General features: G+C 52.5%; 4 protein-coding genes across 4 annotated transcripts in view; 2 read left to right on the top strand and 2 right to left on the bottom strand.

Annotated features, from left to right (window-relative positions):
- The window catches only part of MONBRDRAFT_10287 (uncharacterized protein), a gene marked incomplete at both ends in the record, with an annotated part of 7,092 nt that extends 1,827 nt beyond the window's left edge, over window positions 1-5,265 (bottom strand). Inside the window, 8 exons of the mRNA XM_001747983.1 lie at window positions 1,928-2,037; window positions 2,112-2,232; window positions 2,814-2,984; window positions 3,140-3,224; window positions 3,754-3,951; window positions 4,134-4,292; window positions 4,381-4,471; window positions 4,948-5,265. Of these exons, the coding sequence (XP_001748035.1) occupies window positions 1,928-2,037; window positions 2,112-2,232; window positions 2,814-2,984; window positions 3,140-3,224; window positions 3,754-3,951; window positions 4,134-4,292; window positions 4,381-4,471; window positions 4,948-5,265 (1,253 nt within the window). The remainder of the gene's footprint in view (window positions 1-1,927; window positions 2,038-2,111; window positions 2,233-2,813; window positions 2,985-3,139; window positions 3,225-3,753; window positions 3,952-4,133; window positions 4,293-4,380; window positions 4,472-4,947) is intronic.
- A 449-nt stretch (window positions 5,266-5,714) lies between these two features.
- Window positions 5,715-6,688, top strand: MONBRDRAFT_38113 (uncharacterized protein). The gene has a single exon (XM_001748056.1). The coding sequence runs from the start codon at window positions 5,754-5,756 to the stop codon at window positions 6,582-6,584; it is 831 nt and encodes a 276-aa protein (XP_001748108.1). The 5' UTR covers window positions 5,715-5,753; the 3' UTR covers window positions 6,585-6,688.
- Window positions 6,689-6,844: 156 nt separating this feature from the next.
- Window positions 6,845-10,341, bottom strand: MONBRDRAFT_27602 (uncharacterized protein; the record flags this gene model as incomplete). Its single annotated transcript, XM_001747982.1, has 17 exons — window positions 6,845-6,919; window positions 7,017-7,083; window positions 7,180-7,441; window positions 7,571-7,633; window positions 7,793-7,943; window positions 8,034-8,100; window positions 8,179-8,306; window positions 8,441-8,554; window positions 8,662-8,732; window positions 8,842-8,920; window positions 9,015-9,089; window positions 9,183-9,310; window positions 9,454-9,547; window positions 9,666-9,740; window positions 9,866-9,936; window positions 10,083-10,146; window positions 10,258-10,341. The coding sequence occupies 17 exons, from the start codon at window positions 10,339-10,341 to the stop codon at window positions 6,845-6,847; spliced, it is 1,668 nt and encodes a 555-aa protein (XP_001748034.1).
- A 1,552-nt stretch (window positions 10,342-11,893) lies between these two features.
- Window positions 11,894-15,579, top strand: MONBRDRAFT_27601 (uncharacterized protein; the record flags this gene model as incomplete). Its single annotated transcript, XM_001748055.1, has 12 exons — window positions 11,894-12,001; window positions 12,137-12,261; window positions 12,351-12,639; window positions 12,722-12,789; window positions 12,893-12,991; window positions 13,121-13,265; window positions 13,391-13,447; window positions 13,687-13,969; window positions 14,100-14,461; window positions 14,573-14,686; window positions 14,815-15,243; window positions 15,331-15,579. 12 exons carry the CDS (start codon window positions 11,894-11,896, stop codon window positions 15,577-15,579), a joined length of 2,328 nt encoding a protein of 775 aa, XP_001748107.1.
- Between the last annotated feature and the right edge of the window lie 3,586 nt (window positions 15,580-19,165).

The raw sequence follows: 19,165 nt of genomic DNA, 5'->3' as shown, positions 1-19,165 counted from the left end.
AAGGGGGGGGGGGGGGGGGGGAGCAAGAGGGCGGGGAGGTCAGAAGGTGAGGTCGACGACAGTATGCAACAACCTGAACCAGGCCATGATGGGCGTACTAGGCATTCGTGCGAGTTGCTCGGAGCACCACCAGCATGCGCAGCCTCGACTCGTCGCAAACGCTCTGAGGGTAGAAGAAAGATGAAATGCAATTCTTGTCGGTATCATGGATGGACAAACCGGAACGCTGCTTGAACGTGTCTGATATTGCCTGTACATCAGCAACATACCTTCTGAAGCCCGCACAAACGTTTCGAGTGCATTGTAACACTCGCTGAGCAGCCGCACGGCAAAGTTGTGGCCTCCACCAGGCTGAAACGCAACATTGATCTACATGTGGTGGCGTCGCACCGGACGAAAAAAGGAGAATCAAATCGCTCGGAATTTTGCTCCTTCACCATGTCCAACATCGAGATAGGTGGGGACAGTAGCGGGACAGGAACACAGTAAGACTGACCTGCTGCTCGATCATTTGGAAAAGAATGACTGGTGTGTCGGTCAAATACTGGCCCTTGGACTCGGTGGGTGGCTCGGGTGCCTTGCCCTCGGGTAGCCACAGCTACCAATGCACCAAAGTCAGTTCTATCCAAGGGACCTCAAAAGAAATACAATGCAAGACAGGCGCGCTGGTACCACCCACTTTGGCATCTGCATCTGCCAAATTCTGCACCCAGGTTTGCAACTTTGTTTTCAGTACCTAAATGTACAAAGAAACTTGATTTGAGGAAGCGCGTTTTATTTGTTTACAAGGCACTGGTGATTGACAGCTAAAGCATACCGCAAGGTAATGCATGCGAAGGTTGGCCTCCCCGAAGCCCAGCAATGTCTGCTCCAAGGTGGTGTGCTGGATGCCAAACCTCGAGTCGAGGGCAGAACTGCGAGGGTACGAGGCCCCAATCGAGCAACCCGGTGACGTGATGACAACTTGAAGGCCGTTTGGAAGGATGAAGCTCGCACGAGATAAAACAAAGGGAAACAGTCACTTGGCTTGGCGCCGAAAGGAGTATGGAAGCGACAAGGCAAGGCAGAGGCCGACTCAAGAACACCCCACGGGGGAGGGGGCAGGAAATCGACCAATCGTGCAACACGCACTTGTACTTGGGCACCCAATTGAGCAAAAGCATAATTTCACTGGGATCAATGTCTGGTCGTGCCTGCAGCTGATCCGCCATGAAACACAACCTTGAAGATGGTGTCATATCAGAGCGTGTATGAGCACAGCGGTGTAGTAATGGCGTCCAGACAGCACACACTTTGCCGCCCAGGCGGGCCTACCGTTCGTGGTAGTTTTTCAAGAAAAATTGAAAGATCTGATATTGCGGTGGAAAGCACTCGACGAGACGTTCCTAGGGACGATGGCGCGTGGCACAAGGAAGACGACGCCGAGCCAGCCAATAACCAAGGGAGTCAGGCTCTCTGATGGCAACGTTGGCTGAAAGGAGAAATCAGCCAGAAACCACGCAACAGGTGCACGTCGCATCGGACCTTGGCCGTGATAAGGTCTTGAAAGTAAAAGTCATCTACCGTTCGCAGAAAAGCTGGCACGGACTTTTGAGAAAACAAGAGCGTGTCAAATCTGCGGGCGGCAAATGGGGTGTAGCAACAATGAAAATGAGAGGTGGAGACATGCTGAGGCCAATGCAGAAGAGCCGGGTCAGGGCCTACGAGCTGGCACAGACCGATTGGCAATACTGGTCTCGAGCCGTTCGAGGTATTTTGCTCGCAACCGCCGCTTCTGCTTGTCCTGGTTGATGGTTTCGTCGATCCTTGGTGATGAATTCAAACAAAAGGATTCAAACCAGAGGCTGCGTGAGACCTATTCAGCCCTGGTGCTTTGCCCGCCTTGACAGATCAAGAAGCCGCCCTCGTCCAGGCGGCAGCTGCTTACCGCTCTTCCCGTTCGATGATGCGGAGGGCGGTGACAAGACGCTTAGGATCATCGTTGACCAAGCCGATGGGGTCACTCGCCTCAAACAAAAGCGCTTGGTGCATGCGGGCCTGGGCAATGGCCGCCCACAAGACGGTTAGCACGGAACATCATCACCCAGCCATCAGGCACCGGCAGGACACACCGACAAGGCATTGGCCTCTTCAAAATATTCAGCAACAGTGCGTTTGGCAGTCGTTGTAATGCGGCTAGACTGCGCCATGCGCTCTTCGACGTGTCGCTGACAGGCCTCAAGCTCCACAATTCTGTTTTAAAAAAAAAAAATTAAAAAAAATAATAAAAACAGGAAAAAATAAAATAAACAAGGATGCGAACACAGATTTGAGACTGATGTGAGCAATCAAACGCGCAGATAGCCAGTCTGAGCAGGCAGCACGCAAAACATGGCGTACTGCTGATGAATTTCCAGCCACGCCGGGCGCTCGGCCTCCATGGCAGATTGGACCTGAGCGACAGTGTCTGGAACTTGGAAGATCACCTCCATGTGCTCAAGAGTGCCCTGTAATTGCTGCTGAAGATTGCTCAAGGCCATGGCTGTTTTGGAGTGTGACTTGAGCTCACGACAGGTGTTGTAGAGTTCGCCCGATTCCTCAACGCTGGATCCGTCAACAGGCGGTGAGACAAACCCGTGTGTACACCCCAGATGGCTCGGGGACGAGCCAGCAGTGCGATGAGTCGAGAGACGTACTGTGCGGCGAGGTGCCCAATGTCAGTGTCACATCTGTAGATCCCGACACGAAAAAGGGCAGTGAAACAAGGTCACAAAACAACGGGAAAAAACGCAGCGAAAAACCCAGCCAACATGATTCAGCGCCGAGACACTCACTGAGCTAGGAGGGCCATGCTTTCGCGGACATCGTCGAGCTGGGTTTGCACGGTGGTCTTAAGCTGGGTGTCAACGAGCAATTTGCGCCGCATGGCCTTGGCCCGAAACTGATCCACCTGTTCCAGCTTGTCCGGTGTCTGCAGCACCGCATGACCCGCCACAATCGGCGCGCTCATGAAAACAAAGCCGCGCGCCATCAGCAAACAGGTTCAGTGCGTCATCGCCAACGTACATTCAGCAGATCACAAACGCGCTGAAAAGCACGCTCTGCGGCCTCGGCGTCCTCCATGTTGACGCGTGATGGCAACACCACGTCTTCTGCCTACTTTTGCCCCACGACCGCAGGCTCGGCCGCGAGCAGGCAGTCGGTCAGAACCTCCAAGAGGTGGTCAATCGTTGCCGCTTCCAACACTCCCAAAAAAAAAAAAAAAAAAAAATACGATTGGGAGAAAAATAATTAAATTATTGAATTTTCAAAAAAAAAAATGAGAAATCATCAAAGTGGGTTTGTTTGTTTTTCTTGATTTGAAAGCTCAAGCACAGCTGTGCATGATATGCAAAAGGTGATGTTATTGTGCTCTGCACAAACACGGCTCAACCCTTGAAGGGTATGAGGTTTAAAAAGCAGGGGGAGTGGTGGGGTGGGAAGCTTGAAACCTCCCGCTATGGTGCGGGTTCAGCCTCTTAAAGCTTGGCGTGTGCAGCAACATAGCGAGGATGCATTTTGTACGTGTCAAGCACACGAGTCCCGAGTCGCCCCTGACGAAAGGCTCGGATAAAGACGCGCGCTGCCCGATCCAAGTCATACCGATTGCCTAACAAGCCAATGATTGATCCACAAAGTATGAGGAAGAAAGAACACATATCACTGGATATGGCATCGCACGAACATGACACCATTTGCGCGTCTGTTTGAAAGACAGTCGTTTGACCCACGGACCTTTGCGCAGCGCGCCAACACGTTGCGCCACGTAGGGAAGGACAACATGCAGCTCATCACTGGGCCCTGGCAATCCAAAGTACTCCACATATCTAAAAGCAAAGGCGGTGACAATGCGTGGTGCTCTGTCAGCCAATGTGACAGCTCTTGTGATTGGCATGGTGGTCGCGCGGCAAGAATCTACCCAAAGTCTCGCATCTGATTGAGCAGAAAGAGAACGTAATCAGCAATGAGCTCCACGCCCACCACTTCATCTTTCATTGTGCCTATGAGAATCAAGCCAGCAGGAGTTGTAGCAAGCTTGAGTTTTGTGCGCGCTTGATAGTGTGTTAGATCGATGGTGCATATTGTGGAGCATTGGCAGATAGCGATAAACGTACCAATGGCAGCAAGCTTCATGGCATCATCGGGGTTCTCAACGTTTGGTAGCATGATCCCAGGGGTGTCGATGACATACACGGGCGGGTCATCGTGGATGCGAATGCTGGTTTGCACGGCCCGAGTGACTCCAGGTTGGTCTCCCGTGATGGCGCACTTGCCTAGTGACCAAGGCAACGTCAACTATGCCATAAGGTATGAAATGCTCTGATGACCTGATGCAGAAGCAAGGCGGGGACGCCGACGCACCACGCCCTGCGAAGGTTTGGCGCATGGCGTTGATGAGTGTGGACTTGCCCACATTTGGGATACCCGCGATCAACAAGCGTAACTCGGGCGCCTGCAAGTGAAACGGTCATGCAAATGAACCCAAGACGTTGGTGCCAATATCAGAGTCACACGTAAACGTGGGCTCAACGACGCGAGATGCTTGTCATCACAGGCGAACCTCGCGACGAAAGGACTTGTCGCTGAGTCGGTCAACTACTTCACTCATAATCTATGCACAAAAGAAGGTCAGGCTTGGGTCTTGAGCGATGGACTACTTGGATATTTGGAGCTGTTCAATCGCGGACCCACTTGATCAACTTGGCGCCGCTGGTGGCCGTCAGCGCAGACGTGCAGCACCGAAGTATCCGGCTCTTGGCGCTCAATAAAGGCTTTGACCTCCTGAATTGGTAGGGGTCCACAAAGGTGGGTGTCTTGAGTCTGAACTACATGGTCAAGCGCCAGCGAGGCCCCTTTGGTCCGCACTCATCAACAAAAAGAACAAGGAACTACGATGTAAACATGATAGCATCGCTAGAGGCCACGCACGTCTTCGCGCGAGGCGTCAGCGAGATCCGCCTTGTTCAGCAGAAGAATGCGCGGCAGGCCGGCCAAGTGATCAAACTTGGGATTTCGGCCTGTCATGGGCAATCGGGCATCGTGAATCTCCAGAATGCAGTCGCATGAGCGCATGAGCTGCTGCATTCGTCGTAGACCTGCCTCGCGCGTGCACCAACACCCAGCGAGCAAAGTCAGCTGTCGACACCGGCGCAGCAGAAGACACTCTATGCGTACCCACACCTGCACCGAGGTGCACCACACTGCAAAGGCGAACCCCAAAGAGACAAGCCACCTACCCTTGGCCATATGTCCTGGAAACCACTGGGTGAGCGACTTTTTGGCATACGCAAAGCCCGTTCGGAAGACGGGCCCTGCCGCTGCCGAACCCGCCACCATCTCGTGTCTCTGTGTGTGTGTGTGTGTGTGTGTGTGTGTGTGTGTGTGTGTGTGTGTGTGTGTGTGTGTGTGTGTGTGTGTTAAAAGCAGTAAAAATGATGACATGTCTAAACGTGCGGCTCTTAAATGCTGACAATCTGTTCTTCTGCGCCCTTCATCATCTGCATCATTTTGCATCATCTTCTGCATCATCTTCTGCATCATCTTCGAGATCAGATCCCACTATCTTCTTTAACATCTGCTTCAATATCTGCTGCATCATCTCCGTTTGCTTCATCTTCTTCATCTGCTACAGCATTTCAGTTTAGGGTGGCGCGCACGTTTCCTGCAGCAACGGGGGGGCGGGGGGGCGGGGTTGTGGTTGATTGAGCTGCTCTGATGGCTTTTACACCGTCGCCATGACGTTTGATTATACAAATTCGTACGAGTTGGCGGCCTGGCTGTTTCCCACCCTCTTCCTGGTTGGGGCGTTGGCGGCCTCGGTCTTCTTTTACTTGACTCGCGAGAATTGGGTGGCCAACACGTCCAAAGGTACTGAGTCGCGCTGGACGCTGGGCGGCTGGTTGTTCAATATCCTGATTGGCGATGACCGTGAAGCGGCTGCCGAGGTCATGATCATGCACATTGACACCTTCAAACTCGTCACCGTCTTCCTGTTGGCCGTCTCCCCCGACACGTTGCTCAACTACAACTGCTCCTTGCCATACCCTCTTTCGGAGAGGATGGGAGCCATTTACCTCGAGTTTCGCGAGGTTCCATGCAAAGACAGCACGTACAGCAACATTGACTACCCCAACTTCCTGCTCACCTTCAACATTACCGGCCTCGCGCTGGAGCAGTTTGAGAGCTTGGAGCAGGCTTTGTGCGGCACGCTATACTACGGCTACTTTGGCACGCTCCTCGTCCTCGAATGCCTGAGCCTGCTCTATTTTATCTTCAATCGCAAGCACATCTTCCATCACTCCATTGTCAACGCCTTGATCTTCTTCGTGACGTCGGCCCTGTTTGCCGTGTACCCGACTCGCACCCGCCTCTTGTATAACAACGATCAAAACGTCTGCATTGTTCGCTACGCGCCCCTCGTCACGGCCATCGTCTCCCTCTGGTATTCGGTTATCGGCTTCACCTTTGCTCTCGCCGCCATGGGCCTCTCTCGCCGAGAACGCGGTTGCCCACCATCACAAGTCCACGTACAAGAAGACGACAACGAGGACACCCACTTTGCTTAGCCAGCCCTCGCGCTTCGTATGAAACCACCGGAAGCAACCTGCATGACTCGAGTTCCTGTCGAGACTGACAATCAAGAAGAGCATTAATCAATTGACTTGACCAGAAGCAAATGATGGTTTCCCTGTCTTGGTCGAACGCCTGTACAGCAACAGAGACAGACTCTACCAAATGCTCAAGGAAGAGCAAAGCATTGCTGTATTGTAGGCACATCAACAACACACAGGGCAAAACAAGCGAGCTAACTTTTGCAGTCACTCGCCTACAAAATGTGTCCGGGGTAGCGAGGGAAGGGAATGACGTCCCGGATGTTCTCAATGCCCGTGGTAAACAGAACCTGCGCAGCACGTGACCCAACAAACACAACTGTCAGCGGCAGCAAGTCATGTTCCCTTGCTATACCTGGCAAGATTAATCTTCGATAAGCAACCTACCAAGCGCTCAAAGCCCAAACCGAAACCAGCATGGGGCACCGTGCCGTAACGACGCAGGTCCAGATACCTAAGGATTGGGCAATAGGCATCAAAAGGTCGCGACGACTCATCCTGCTCAGCAATGGAGCCAACAAGGTGGTGAACGCGCGCTGCCCAAACGAACCAGCTGTAAGACTCCGTGTCCAGGCCAGAGTCCTTGATGCGCTGCTCCAAGACTTCAAGGCGCTCCTCACGCTGCGAGCCACCAACGAGCTCGCCGACCTTGGGCACGAGAATATCCATGGCAGCCACCGTCTTGCCATCGTCGTTCAGGCGCATGTAGAAAGCCTTGATGTCCTTGGGATAGTCGTACACAATGATGGGACCCTTGAAAACCTCTTCGCTGAGGTAGCGCTCATGCTCCGAGCCCAAATCCATACCCCATTCTACGCACAAAATGAAGAGAATAGAATTGAAAAAAAAAAATAAAAATAAAATAAAATAAAAAGGAGGGGCACGGGTGCGCGAACAAGAACAACCAAAAACCAAACCAAGCAAGAACAACAAGAACATACCGACGGCCACCTCAAACTTCTTCTTGCCCTCTGCCACGTGCTGCAGGAGGATATCAATGGCCTCTAAAGAGATGGATGAGAGAGTGAAGATGCGGGTGATCAATCAAGCGTTTGTTTGCAAAGGCAAGGCTGAAGAGATAAGCAGAGACAATTAGAAGGAAACAGATGCACGCCCATGTAGACCACAGACATCACGGAAACGATGTTCATCGACACACGCACCAGTGTAGGGAAGACGACGGAAGGGGGTGTTGGCAACGACCTTCAGGCGCTTGATGGCGGTGGCATCAAAGTGCTGACCCAAAAACTCCATGTCGGCCATGCACTCGTCCAAGACCGCACGGCAGCAGTACTGCACGTAAGCCTCAGCACACTACTCCCCAAACCAGATGACATCAAGATGCGGTATAGACTGAGAATGACTCCAAAGCACAACAGTGGTCCAGTTCCCATTTTTACCCACCTTCATATCGCCGTGAATGTCGCAAAAGGCAATTTCCGGCTCAATCATCCAGAACTCGGCCAAATGACTAAAAATCAAGCCAGGGCCAATCAGCACCGGGCTGTTTCGAGCAGCCTACCGCCAGCATCTCAAAGCCCTGACCTACCGCGTTGTGTTGGAGTTCTCGGCACGGAAAGTCGGACCAAACGTGTACACAGAGGTCATGGCACAGGCGTACACCTCTGCCTCAAGCTGACCACTCACGCTCAAGAAGGCAGGCTTGCTAAAGAAGTCCTGTTGTTGTCATACGTGAGCCAAGAAGTGGTGAGGCCTTGGCAAACTGCAATGGCAGCAAGCAGGGAAAGAAGCTATCTCAACCGTGGCATTGCGCTTGGCAAAGCCCACAAACATCAAGAAATGCCTCGCACCTTGGAGTAATCAATCTCGCCCTCAAGATCACGGGGCAAGCCACCCTGGCTGGCCACACGCAGCTTCAGCTCCTTCACACGCGCACGGCGGCTCTCGAGATCCTTGGTTGCTTTCTACCAAGTGGCCCAAGCGCATGGACGAACATGAATGAGAGCTCGAAATTAACGCGTAGCCACCGCCGACAAGTCTCCAACCCCATGATAACGACTACGATCCTCACCTTGATCTTCTTGCCCTTCTCGCCAGCTTCCTTCATCTGCTCAATCTTTTCAGCCATCTCAGTGGCGTTGGCTACCAAAGCGCACAGTTGCAGATAACGGCCAAGATGTGAATCAGTCTATCCTCTTCTAACAACAACCCGAAAAAAAAAAAAAAAAAAAAAAAAGGGATGACCACGCACCTTCAGCCCGAGCAATGTCTTCGTCTGAAGGAACGGGAACCTTGTGCAATTGCTCGGCTGTTGAGAGCAGCGTCGTGACCTATCCCCAAAATGCCATGCACGTGAGCAGCGGCAGGAACTACAATTTCAGCACGACTCAAACCGGGCCCCAAGAGTCAGGTCGACCAATGTACCTGGAACATCTCGCCGGCACCTTCACAGTCGCTGGACGTAATCAGAGGTGTGTTTACATACATGAATCCGTGCAGCTAATCCAACCGCCATCCACGCGAGCAAGCAAAAGTGTGCGTGAGCATAAGCGAAAAGATTGGAAAAAAACAAGCAGAGCAGCCATATTCTACCTGGAAGAAGCGGTGCGTAGCTGCGGCCAGGCAGTTGCGAATGCGAGTGACGGCAGCAATCGTGTTGCTGCGCACACGCAGGTGCATCATGGAACGCAGAAACTCGAGCGAAAGCTTGGTCTTGGCAACTAGAACACAAAAAAAATGACACACAAAAAATATCAGACACAAGCTCAGAAGACGCACGGCAGCGTCAGGCAAAGCGTCCTTCTTCTCGAAAATAGCCACGCCCTTTGTGGCGAGCTCCATGAAGCGACACACAAGTACGCACTAGGATAAGTGCTGGCATCGCTGGTGCCCACAAAGAGGACCTTATCGACCTTGACCTCGATGGGCTCGGAGCTCTCCGCGGGCGTTTCCACGACCTATTCGCACAGTTCACCGCACGTGGATAAGTGAGGAGACAAGCTTCTCAGGCTCCAAACACGTGCAAGAGTGAGAGAATCGCATGATCGAGGTATGATGAGGGCCAAGGCCGCGCACCGTGCCCTCGAGCATGACGCTCGTGCCAGTAGACGAGAGCTTGCTCAAGTCCGTCACTTCTTGCGGCACAATGCACTGCGTGCCAAGTCACGACAAGCGGGTCGCCGGAGGAAAGCACAGAGCCGCCAACGATGATGAGCACGAGGCGAAGGACAGGCTCGTGTGCGCCAACTGGAAGGATGCGCGCAGACCAAACAAACCTGCAGGTTGGTAGGAGTCGAGCCATCGTTGACCTCGAGGAAGACGAAAGCACCCTTGCCTTGGATGCGACCTAAATAAATGGGCGCAGGGTGAATGCAAAAACAAGTGCACAGGTTCAGGTGCCCTGCATCTATGCATTTGGGCTCAAGCGCCACCAAGAGGCAGCACTCAGATTTCAAACCCGGACGCAAGCCCTGATTGACAAGAGACGCCTACCAGTCTTGACCCAGCCTCCCACGGTGATGCGCTCTCCAATGTGCTTCTTGGGCTCGGCCAGAAGCTAATCGAGAGGAATGAACCCCCAAAAAAGGGAGGGGACAACGGGAGGCATTATGCACTTGGAATACTTCCATGATATCGGGAAGAAGCAGCATGATGAGAAGCGTCATACCTTCTTGAGAACCACACGGTTGTGCATTCCAAAGGGGCTTTCGATAGAGCCAGCCAGAGACATGTCTGAGGCCTGTGGTGGCATCGTCACGCAAGTTAGCTCACACGGCATACCGAGAAAAACTAGAAAAAAAAGGGGGAGAACGCGCTGCTGGAAGCTGCTTCGTAGCAAGTGAAGAGCCATGTACCTTGGCGGCAAGTGTTTCGTCGACGTCAATGGTGGACATGGCTGACGAAGATGCAAGAGCCGAAAAAGGAAAAGGCAAGCAAGCGATGAATGATTGCGGACCATGGGCCTGGGCAAAGAATGGCACTCGAGCAATTCATACCAAAGGTGCGGGAAAAGTGGTGGAGATGAAGTAAACGAAGGCGGGATGGGCGTAGCAGGGCAGGACCAGCAAGACGCGAAAAGTGGCGCGCGGGAGCAGCAGCAGCAGCAGCAGCAGCAGCGGTCGTGTGCAGAGCTCTTCTCCACATCAAGTGACACGCGGACAGCCAAGAACAGGCTAAGGATCAATGAAATGAAGCAAAAAGACCATGCCATCATAATGAGTTGAGTGGCCCACAAGGCAGGCATCCCCGGAAGTGCAACACGAGAACGTCCTCAACAGCACTCGCGCCAAAAAGGCCTACATCCATCTGCATTGGAAAATGACAGATGCAGCAGGGGACTACCAAGGCTCAAATGCCAAACGCTCACACGCCCGCACACTGAATTACGCAAGGACCACACTCAATCCGGCACGAAAGCAGATGGAGATGAAGTGTCAGGCTCGGTCCACCAGATTGGTAACTCGGCCGTCATGTGTCCAAACGGTGGAGGGCGAGGGCAGTATCAGAAAGAGGGCAACGATAAATGCCACCATGAAACAACGATAGATAAAACGGGAACTAGAAGAACATTGAAGATAAAACGGGAACTAGAAGAACATTGTGGCAGACGCAGCCACAATACGGGCGCGCCAGCCCGCGCGGCAAAGCAGCCACTCGCCCGTCGCGCTCACCTCAAAGGGCGTAGAAAAGTACTCTCACTCAGTGGCGCACACACACGCACACGCACACACAGAGCACACACACACACAGCACAGCGTTCCCACGTGAAACAGAAGAGAGAGATTCAATTTTATCTGACGATTGCAGGTAATCAGACACACGACCCAATGTCTTGGTCTTGGTGGAGACAAGGAGACAATCTGACAATGGTGGCCTCAATCGTCTGACAACCAACAACGCGCACACGCATAAGATTCTCAGGCACATGGCCAACATCACACGAGCCCTTACTCACCCGTTCCATGCCTGCATGCAGTTTTTCCGGGAGTAGGATCCATCTGTGGCCACAAAACGTGTCCGCACGATAATGTTGAGCTGAAGGTCACAGCTGATCATGCAGTTGCCCTGCGACCGAGTTAGCAAGTGGCATGAAAGCAGGGACAAGGCATTTCGTGGCGGCTGCCACCCAGCGATATCGGATACAACTGATCACAGCGAGTCTCATTTTCACGTTGAGGCCCGAGCCCCGCGGGCAGCCTTAAACTGATCTTCACATTTTTGATCTGACGAAGCGAGAGTGCAGTCTGGCTGCACACGGCAGTAGTGTGAGGGTGCAGGAAATTGGCGGGTGCCACACTGACACAATGCGCTCTCTGCTCGTTGCACGACTTGTGGCGGCAACCTGCGTGCTCACTGCGGTGCATGCGGAAGTGGCAACTCTGTATCCAGATGCCGACATCTCTATTTTCGAGGTACACAACCGAGGCTTGCTCTTAGCTCACTCGACTTGATTGGTGGTTTGCCGACCCGCTCACGCACCTACCCACCCGACCGATGATTGGCCCTCTTCCGACTCTGATTCTCTGCCTCGCCCGTCTTTGCGCAAGGCCTTTGCGGGCATCAGTACCTATTACAGCAATGCACTCGGTGGATTGTTTGCTGGGAACACTGGTGGTAATCTGGCGCGCCGTGCCCTCTTCCACTTTGATGTCGGCCAAGTCATCCCCGAAGGGTAAGCATACGTCTGCCAAGGCTCCACCAGCTTGATAGACACCTGGATATTCACTGATACCAACTTCATGCTTTTACCATGACATGCAGGTCCATCGTGCACTCAGCCAGTCTGACCATATTCATGGATAAGTATCCTGCTGGTGTATCACGCACTGATACCTTTACCCTGCATAGTTTGACGCGTGCGTTCGGAGAAGGCACCTCCTACGCCAATGGCGGGCAAGGGGCACCGCCAACTGTCAACGATGCCACTTGGGAGTATGCCAGCTATAGCATTGAGCCCTGGACACAAATGGGTGGCGATTTCAACAGCGCTATCCTCGCCTCCGTTGGTATTGGCAGCAGCCCTCTCAGCCTGGACAATAGCATCGCGCACGTACGTCACAATTTGTCTTTTGGCTGCCACCTTGCCCTCGGCTTGCACTCACCGTCGTGCATCATGTTGCTGGCCACGGCAGCCGTTCTCGTTCTCTGGCTTGCAAGCAGCCGTGCAAACTTGGGTCGATACCCCAAGCTCCAACTTTGGGTGCGTTGTTTTGGCTACTGCACGACAGCAACCTCGTACAGACGTGCGGAGCTGTGGTCTCCCTGCCCTCATCCCTACTCATTGGCCGTCTTCTTGTGAGTAGTCTCATCATGCTCGGGGCGGAGCGTCAACCACAGTCAGCCAGACGTTTCGTGTCTAAGGAGGATACTCGGAGCCAGTATTGGCCCAAGCTTGTGATTGAGTGCGTGCAAAGAAGCTCGACAACTTTTCAAGCCCAAAAAGCACTGAAGGCTTGAAAGGACTGTCTGATACTTGTGGCTGTACTTGATGCGTCTATCAACGTCCTTGCTCACACGCATCTCCATGATAGATATGACCCACCCAATGAACCGACTGGTTCATGCTGTGGGTTGGACGGCGGCTGCACCGCCACTACTGAAGTTGCTTGTTTAGCTAAGGCCGGTGCTTTTGCCTACGGGCCCTGTTCTGAGCGAAGCTGCCCTATCAATTGCGAGGTCAGCTCTCTCTTGGGCTTTGCCTCTCTTGAGCTCTCTTAATCCCTCTTGAGTTCTCGTCACGCAAGGTGTCATGTGCCGAGCCATCATGACACTCACGTGATAATGTCTCGTGTTTTGGACAGAACGGAGGCTGCGAACAAGGTGCATGCTGCTTGCCCGGTAGCGATGGCTGCATCAGGGTATCAGCTTCCGAGTGCAGCGACATGTTTGGCATGTTTCAGGGGATTGGTTCCTCTTGCGCAGATGCATGCGTGCTAAACCTTGAGCCATTTGTCGACGAGCTTCCAATTCCCGCCGTTGCAACTCCGCAAGAGGTGAAATATCCTATTCTTTACCTCCATTGGCCTTTGGCAATACCGTATCTCGTTTGTTCTGCTCCTCTGACTTCGCACGTTCAAGCTCACTCTAACTCGCCCAGGGATCTGCCGGCCATGCGGCCAAATATACCATTGCTATGGTTCAGACCCAAGTGCAGTTGCATCGCGACCTCGCACCGACAACCATGTGGACCTACAACGGTACTTTTCCCGGACCCACTATCGAGGCACGGTCTGGTGAGCCCGTCGAGATCCTCTTTATCAATGACTTGCGAGATGATGCTGGTCAACTCCGCACATCCCATTACCTGTCAGTGGAAGAATGCATTCATGGTCCATCCTTTAACAAAGCTGTGCCATACACGGTTCCACATCTTCATGGCGGTATGATTTCCCGGATTCTGAACCTTCACAAGTGAAAACATCCATACGACTCTGTGCGACTCCTCAATCATGAAGTCATCAGCCACATCAGATTGACGCATGCTGCGCTCTTCCTGTGTACAATTTGCAGGCGTGATCCCCTTTCGCTGGGATGGACACCCAGACTTTCAGTTTGGCCCGGGCGAAAACGATACGTACATGTTTCCCAATGAACAAGACGGCGCAATGCTTTGGTATCACGATCATGGTCTTGGCATTACTCGTCTCAACGTCTACATGGGCCTGGCCGGCGCTTACATACTACGGGATCAGCTTGAAACTGATCTTGGCCTTCCCTCGGGTCGATTTGAGCTTCCCCTCGTCATCACCGATCGCAACTTGAATTTTGATGGAACGCTGCGGTATTCAGATCAATGGGTGGGCACATACACTGGTGAACATATGCTAGTCAATGGCAAGATTCGTCCCTACACTCGCGTTGAACGAGCTGGTGTACGTGCAACGCCTGAGCTTGCCCAATTTTACTTTGCATACCCACCTTTATTCTGAGTCTTAAGACAACAGCTCATTTGATTTGCATGCCGTTCGCATACTGCATACTAGTACCGTCTTCGCGTCCTCAATGCATGTGGCACTCGCGTGCTCATCCTGCGCATGAGTAAGAATAAATTTCACATTCTCGGCTCGGAACGCGGAATCTTGGACAAGCGGCGCAAGGTGAGGTCGGCCCTTTTTCTCAGGCAGCCATTGGGCACTTCGTTCAAACCCTCAAATTTGCGCCAAAGCAAAAATGGTTGGGCTCATCTATTATTGCACGCTTGTCAACACACGACACACGACCATAGAGCAAAAGCATCCGCCTGGCTCCAGCTGAACGTATTGACTTGTACTTTGACTTTTCCAAGTATGAGGCTGGCGAGCGCCTACAATTGGCCAACTACCATGGCGCTTCTCATGCCGAAGGAGAAGTTGCGCAGGGCACACCGTTTCTCGAGTTCCACGTCATCGAGTCTGAGAAGAACAAGAACAAGCCTGACAAATATCTGAATGCCAACCTAAAAAAGCTCAAAGCCAAGTCAAAGTACAAACGACGCGATTTCATCCTATCAGAAGAAAAGGATGATTCCTGCGGGGGTAAGGTTTTCCGCATTAACAATGGAAGCTGGGATGATGTCGATGTCAAGGTCAAGGCTGGCAAAAAGGAAATATGGACTTTTGTCAACATCAATGAAGGCCACATCCATCCCATGCATCTGCATCTTGCTGAGTTCCAGGTTTGTCACCGCGATGAACAATGCCCTTATGTGCGCCCATTTGGATGCGCGAACTTACTGCATCTGCAAAAACTAAACGATGAGTAGATTGACGAACGTCAGCCTATTGTGTACTTCCCTGGCAACCAAACCTACGTAAAAACAGGCTACGCAACCAAGCCGGAGCATTATGAGCGAGGCTGGAAGGATGTGGTTCACGTTGGACCCATGGAGTCTGTGACAGTGGTGGTCCAGTTTGATAAGAAACACTTGGGCCGCTTTCCCTACCACTGCCACGTTCTTGAACATGAGGATCACGATATGATGCGCCAGGTATGCACCAGTATGTTCAAATGACAATGTTATTATTGTTATCGTCATTTCTCGATCCGCCAACGATCTCATCTGATTGCGTGGATATACATGTGAGACTAGTTTTGGTTAATCGGACGAGAGTGCAATAAGAACGGCATTTGTGAAGCAAAAGAAGACTGTCATTCGTGCCCATCAGACTGTGGTGGCTTGACGTGAGTCATACTCGGCTTTTCTCCATCTCTCCTTTTCCGTCTCCACATTCCTCGATTGCTCAAATTGCTGCACTGCTTTATCTTTATACTTCTTACCGCCAACGTGCTCGATTGCTGCTTCCGGCTTTCAAAAGCTCCGGAGCTCGATGCGGGAACGGCATTTGCGAGGCCGGTGACGGTGAATCCTGCAGTAATTGCCCAGCTGATTGCGCTGGAAGCGTCGCAGGCACTTGCTGCGGTTTTGGCACCATGATGGTCGGGTGCACTGAAGTTGGCAGGACCACAGTTGGCTGCTCGGCATCGCTTTGTTCTGAGGAGAGTTTTCGATGCCGCGAGAAACCTGTGGTTCAAGCGTGTTGCGGTGATACTGCTTGCACAGGCTCTGAAACCTTTGACTCGTGTCCTTTGGATTGCGCAGCATGAACCCGACACTGAGTTGGTGTCATCCAAGAGACATCAAGCATGGCACGGTCTCAGCATGCTCTTCAAGGCCCAATATTGTAGCCGCCAAATCTATTATCAAACCCAACCACGTTTCAGTGTTGGCTTGCACCGAGCACGTGCTGTTGTAGACTGTACGTTCTCTCTGTTTCCATCAGACATTGAATTTGTGAATTCACACCTGCAATGAGCACCACACGTGCTTGAGCTGGCACACACACACACACACACATGCATTTTTACAGGTATAGTCACCACGCTCCCACCCGACATCGCTTATATGCCACGTCCTCCAGCAAGCCAGCTGGCGTAGATGGTTGCTGATGAGTATAGTGGTGTGAACAAGGCATACTGTTCACACACACACACACACACACACACACACACACACACACGTTAAATTGACATCAGATGAATTCGGAGAACAACATCCTGCCAAATTCTCGAAAACGATCAGATAAACAACAGATTCTCAACGTAATCGTCCACAGTATTTGCTACATGAATGTGGGCTCACAAGTGTTCCGAGAAAGCAAAGAAAACAAAGACGCATTGCGACAATGGAATCACCGCTGATTTGTCATCTCCTCTGCAAATCTGGCTGGCTGACTTATCCACAGCATCGTGTTTCGTGGTTATGAACCCAGAGCCATTGAACCCGCTGAGACAGATGTTTCACATGTTAGTGTTTGTTTGTTCTTGAAGGATACTATTATTCTTTGCAGTAGGCCCGTGGTGTGTACCAGCCGGGGCTGGATGAGGCCTTTGTTCCTCGGTGGAAGGGTCGCTTTGCGGCGCTGGTCCATCAGATGAACGCTGACCACATCCAGCGCCACTTTGGCGGTGTCTGCCTGCGCTCGTCGTAGGTAGGCACCGCCTCGGGGGTCCCTCTGCGGGGATCCCTGTGTGCACCTGTCGCTCCCTAGGTGGTTTTCGTTGTGGTCTTTTGATGGCTTGACTTGTATTTTTGTTTAATTTTGCTTCAATTTTTGCTGTATTTGTGTGGTATTTTTGCTGAATTTTTGTGTAAAGTCCTTTGTATGATGTCTTTTTCTTCTGTGATCGGTTGTCTTTTCAACCCGACACTGTCTCTTGTTGGATGTGAGCGTGCCGTGGTGTTCTTTATGTTCGTGCTGTGATGGCTAGTAGTTGTGATATGTGTGACTCCCTTTTTGGGTGTCTTGTGTTTTAAATGGCCGTATCTCTGGTTATACCTGGTCGTTTTGTACGATTTTTGTTTCTATGTGCGTGATTCTTCGCGCTTGTACTTCTTGGCATGATAGAAGCCAATGAATGTAGCTTGTTCTCTTGTGTTGTTTTGCGTGCCGTTGTGATGTTGATGTCGGGGTTGCACAGCTTTGCTTTCAGCTCTGAGGTTCAAACACCTAATTTATTTATTGGCCTTCTCCAGGATAGTGCAGTTGATGGAGCAAAGGGCATGTTATTAAAGGTGTATGTCCAGTACAGTGTAATGTGTGTGGACAAGGCGATTGTCACAGAGGTATCCAACCAATCGAAGTGCATACGAGAACATGGATTGAAGCAAGGCGAAGGAACAAGACAGAACAAGACAGAAGGAGGGAAGTGGAACGACCGAGGTCAAGAAGGAAAATGGTACCGATCCAGGGAGATCGCTCCCATTTATAGCAGGTGGAAACACACACAGTGGAGACAGAGAATGGACTATCACACTGAAGACAGGTGGAAGCGATATCAGCAATCTGTTGGGACCAACAGATGCTACAACAAGATGGTACAGCAAGATGGTACAACCAGATGTTACACAACAAGGTGGGACAACATCAAGTACCAGAGGACACACAACGTGGTAAAGTATACCGTCTCAGATTGTGCCTCTAATACTCCCCTTCAAGCTGAGAACGGAAGAGCATGTCACACAAACGACGATGGCTCGGTCCATTGAGCAGCTCTTGCGTGAACCACGTTGTCAGACAAAATCTGCAACCCCGCTCTTTGCGGCCCGCGTTTTGGCGGCGCCCTCGCTCCCACCGTGTCCGCTCGCTTGCTCGCTTGCTTGCCCCGCGGACATGGCCACTGAGTCCGGCGACGAGGATTCTTGGACCCAGGTCCGCGGTGCTAAACGCCCGAGTGCCGAGTCACCTCCAAGCAACACCACCACCTCGCCTTCCCAAACTCATCGTTCTGCAAAACACACGAAACATGGCAGCGCTCGCCATGACCGTAACCATGTTTTCCCTGACCCTATGACCACCCCGTTTCGCCCTTGCGCCCGCCACTCTGCCTCTACCGCTCGTGCCTCGTCTCATGTGCCCTCGACGTCCCCCGCTGCCGGTGCGACCGAGTCTTCGGCACGTGCCGTCGTGCCCGCGGCCGAGCCAGTGACCAGGACGTCAAACGGCGGCGGGGAGCAACATCCCATCATCGGAAACACTTCCAATGCTTCTCCCCGCACCCCTCGCACGCCATCCAGCCCTCGCTCCTTTGCTCAAGTTGCTGCGGCAATGCCTGCCGCCGCCACTGCCACATCTTCGGCCCCTGTGACCGAGGATTTGTCAACATCGGTGCCCTCTGAGCCAAATGGCAGCGGGGAGCAGCGACCCTCGCCCGAGTCCACAGGGCAGACACATCATTCGATTCCTAACACACCATCGGATTTTTTGACCATGTCTTCGGATGAAAGCGACTCCCCTCCTCGCTCCACCGCACTCCGCGCGCCCACCCCTATCGCCCCTCCCGCGCATGATGGTGCCGGTGACACAAACGGCAGTCTCACGCCTGAGCCATTGGTGCAATCACCTACACCCGCTCAAATGGTGCTGCCATATCCATCGGGTACACAACAAACCCATTCCGATCCCTCTCCGCCCTCTGCTTCACCCCCTGCCACTGCCATTTTGCCCGCTGCCGTTTCACATCCTGTCGAACACAGTGAGCATGCAAACTCAGCCCCACTTGGCGAAGTCAGTGAGAGTGAAACACACAATACAGCGGGC

The sequence above is a fragment of the Monosiga brevicollis genome, genomic scaffold (assembly GCF_000002865.3).
Source record: "Monosiga brevicollis MX1 MONBRscaffold_20 genomic scaffold, whole genome shotgun sequence".
Lineage (NCBI taxonomy): Eukaryota > Choanoflagellata > Craspedida > Salpingoecidae > Monosiga > Monosiga brevicollis.
This window is presented reverse-complemented; position numbering and strand designations above follow the sequence as displayed.